The 4297-nt window shown below is 34.4% G+C and overlaps 1 protein-coding gene across 1 annotated transcript; it reads right to left on the minus strand.

Moving 5' to 3' along the window:
* Positions 1-2213: 2213 nt before the first annotated feature.
* On the minus strand, positions 2214-3279 carry LOC114649443 (trace amine-associated receptor 13c-like). The gene has a single exon (XM_028798931.2). The coding sequence runs from the start codon at positions 3247-3249 to the stop codon at positions 2218-2220; it is 1032 nt and encodes a 343-aa protein (XP_028654764.1). The 5' UTR covers positions 3250-3279; the 3' UTR covers positions 2214-2217.
* Positions 3280-4297: the final 1018 nt, after the last annotated feature.

Below are 4297 nucleotides of genomic sequence, written 5' to 3' on the forward strand. Positions count from 1 at the left end.
CAGGATGCAGTGGTCACTTCATTTCAGGTAAAGGATGGTCATTGCATATATTTGTCCTCCATGTGTGCCATAGGTATGTTCCATATAGCCATCTTTTTTGTTGGGTCAGTTGCAGGGAATGTCATATCCCTTGAACCTTCATCTGACCAATGAGATATTGACGAAGGTCAAATATTTGATGAAGACACTGTGTCTGATTATTCATCAGGAGGAGAGGTACATTTTCCAAATAATGTTTGATCAAACTCCACTCTGATCAGTTCCATGTGCCCCAATCACATTTGGACATCCTGGTAATGAGAATGTTAGGCTGATTGAGATTCTTCATGGGACTGTGGGTGTTTTAGCATGTTTATTACCTACCTGCAATGGCATGAAATGCCTCTTTTATTGTCTGCACGCGCAGGTGTCCAGGAAACACTATGAAAACCTGAAGGAAATATTTCGGAGCCAAACAGACTTTACAAATTGCCTGGCAAACTGCACTTTTAGAGAGATTTTCCGCATCGCCAACAGTATATAAAAAAGTGCCGCTTGTAAAAAACCTCAAAGCAATGCATACTGTCTGTGTGGTTGTGAGAGCCCGACTTCGCCGAGTTTGTCTTCGAATATAAGGTGTTAATAAATCTTTGAGGTACAATATTCCCCCTCGGCTAAAGCGGTATCTTTCAAAAAGAATTTCCTCCGGGAGCAATAAAGGATCTTGCCAATCGCGCAAAACCCTCTCTATATGAAATTCTCTTCGTATAATTTGCGCACCAATATCAATTGGTCGCTCATTCATGAACGGCGAAGCCATGACTGGATGACTTCCACGCACCATCACTGATTACGTGTGTAAACTAATACTTTTTTACATAGAACAAACCTGCTCCGAGCAGGTTTGAGGATTAGGATGTGTTGCTATGACAACAATTCCAGCAAGAGTTTCGAAAAACTGACAGATCCAGGATCAGGCCAAATCGTCAACAATTACATCCGGCTAAACGAGTAATCCACGTACGAAAAATACCCCCCTGGGTCCTAATCCTGGCCTGAACAGTGTTTGTATTCTTCTGCAAGTATTCTGTTTTTCCACCCACATTATAAAAAGACATGCATGTCAGGTGAACTGGAAATACTAAATTAATTCTACATGAGTCAGTGTGGATCTATGCCCATGTGAATGACTGACTGTGCCCTGTAGTATACTTGCACCCCATGGAAACCTGGCCCCTACATTGTTTTTTTATGCTACTGAGATGGGCTCTGACCCACAAGAAAATGAGCTGAAAAAAGTGTGCTTAATAACAGATGTAGCATTTGGGTGGGTGTTAATGAAAGATTTTCCTATCATAATTTCTGCCTATATTCCTTTTAGTTTATTCTCATATTTTCACTTTATATTAATGATTTTATTATTTGTTATTATAAGAAACATATCAAAAATCATGATATACTTTTTAAATTATAAGATGCTAATCTATGACACATTAAATCTATCTTTTTGCATCATCAAATTCCTGCCTCTACTGTACATAGAAGGTACTAAATGAAAAATTAATACATTTTCTAAGAAATAATCTAATAAAATAATAACCAAAGTTCTTAACTTTAGGAAGAATTAGGTTGAAGATATATACCAGCATTCACATACAATTCTCACTTGCATATAAATATCATAACATATTTAAATATCTATAGAATAAAGTTTTTTAAAGATATGATGTACACCGAATTATTATAAAATATTACTGGAAAAACCTAATGATTTTATGTATTGATAATTATCAATACACATAAACAATAACAATGTTTAATGGAAGTATAATGAGGTAATACTCATCCTTATGTATTTATATTTATTTATGTATCATATATATATATTTTCCAGTAAACCATCAAATAGCCTAGCAGAAGTCATAAACGCACTGAATACCAAAGTGAGGGTTTATGCAATGAAATAGGAATTCAAAATAATTTATAAACAATATAAGATTTTCAGACTACTCCACTACAACAGAAGTATGCTGTTACTTTTCTTATACTCCACTAGTGCAGCAAACTACAGATTGAGACTGCATATACATCTACAATACAGATATTTATTATGAGCACTGTAAATCAGAGAGATGAGGCCAGTTTTAATATCCAGTTCTTGGCATATGTACTGCTTAAGTCTATCAGCTTTATACTATGACCATATTTTTTTATTGTATTAGTACCTGCAGCCATGGTCTAATGATCTACTGAGCATACATTCATAATTGAGGATTCAGGACTACATATTTTTAATGTGACAATGAGTTTAATGGATTTCTGAAACCACGGATAAAACAAAGCATATATAATTGGATTCATACCAGAGTTAAAATATGCTAGCCATAAAAAAATGTTAAAAATGGCATCAGGTACAACCACATCAGTGTATGCATTCATAATTGCACACAGGTAGAAAGGCACACAAAAAAGAAGAAAAACAAATATGACAATCCCTAATGTTTTAGCAGCTTTCCTTTCAGATTTTTTAGGTATTTTGTTTTGATCTGCTTCTTTTGTTTTGATCTGCTGATTTACTGTGTTAATTTTTTTTAAATGTCTCCTTACAACCATGAAGACTTTTGAATATAGACATATAATTACAGTACAAGGAAAAATAAAAGTTACAATAAGGTCCACTATTCCCCAAACTTTAGTATAAAATCCTACACACTCACCAAGGCAGACAAAACCATCATCACGGGTCAAATAATGTCCCTTGAAAAACAAAATTGCCCATGCATATAATACAGATAATATCCAACTACTTGAAATACCTATCTGTATAAGAGGAATTGTAATCTTAGTACCATAAAGCAAAGGATCACACACAGCAACATACCGATCAATAGCAATGAATACCAAATTACTGACAGAAACTGTGGTCAGCAGAAAGCCAAGTAAAGCATGGAAATAACAAAAATTGTCCCCAAAATACCAGCAGTCTTCTATGATTTGAATTATTTTTGGAGGCATTAAAAATATGCCAATCAAAAAATCTGCAGCTGCAAGAGAAAGCACAAGAAAGTTACTCGGTGTATGAAGCTGCCTAAAATGAGAGACAGAAATGACCACCAGCAAGTTACCGAAGATGGTGAGAATCAGAGAAATTGATGAGCAAATATACAAAATCACATATGTCTCTCTTGATCTTGTTCGTCTGAGGCAAGAGGTGTTTTCAAGAAGATAGCAATACTGTTGGTCAGACTTCAAATTGTTAGCATCCATCATATTTATGAGTACTTTGCTTTTGAAATTAAATATGCAACAAAATATGGAGAAAGTCATTTTACAGTGTCAGCTAAGCAATATTTATAAACAGATCAAAACACATATAAATCCTACACCCCCAAGGGATCAATTATGTTTTGATCTCATCTGAAAAGAGTGCAGGGATGATGCAAATTCTGAAGCCAGTTATTTCAGTTTGGGGGCGGTCATGATCTTTTTAACTTTCAACTTTGAGAAAAAAAGGACAGTTTAATTCTTAAACTACAATAACTACACTTTAAACAAGGACTCTCAAAATAACAGAACAACCTGGAAAAAGATGATAAAACTTGAGAATTTGCTTTTTATTATTGGGTAGTATCTTTTTTTAAGTACTGCACAGAATGCAAGAACTCAACAGACATTTCACTGTCACTTAGTGCATTGTCTCTCAAAAGTGCAAGCAAAAAAACAATGAAATCCAAAGTTTATTTTTAATATTCAAAGGGGTGAAGCTCTAAACCATCACACAGGAAGAAAACAAATGAATAAATTGTTTGATCCTATAATACTTTGTGCAAAGTCTATCTATCTATCTATCTATCTATCTATCTATCTATCTATCTATCTATCTATCTATCTATCTATCTATCTATCTATCTATCTATCTATCTATCTATCTATCTATCTATCTATCTACAGTATCTATCTAAGTCATAAGTTTACACTTCCAGGCTTCAATTGCAATTGCACAGTATTGTTGCAGAAACATGAAGGGGGACCTACATTGGTGGATTGCTACTGAAAATGATAGCTATAACAGCAAGTTTGGTATCTGTGAAATTTCTGTATAAGATTAACTAAAAATCACTTCATATATACAGTAAATGTATTTTTATGCTGCAGTAAGCTAAAAATGGCCCTTGGCACTTTCTTACCTTTCTCTAATGGTCAATTCTGACTGGTGGACTAACACCCTTTGAGTAAGTGAAGCATGATAGACTGGTATGGGAAAAACAATATTAATGTTAGGCCACATCCTACTCTACTACAGAAGACTAAATGTCCA

Source organism: Erpetoichthys calabaricus, chromosome 3 (assembly GCF_900747795.2).
Source record: "Erpetoichthys calabaricus chromosome 3, fErpCal1.3, whole genome shotgun sequence".
NCBI lineage: Eukaryota > Metazoa > Chordata > Cladistia > Polypteriformes > Polypteridae > Erpetoichthys > Erpetoichthys calabaricus.

Bases quoted from the DNA above. Each gene is read 5' to 3' on its own strand.
- LOC114649443 (XM_028798931.2), bottom strand. From the start codon at position 3,249: ATGATGGATGCTAACAATTTGAAGTCTGACCAACAGTATTGCTATCTT.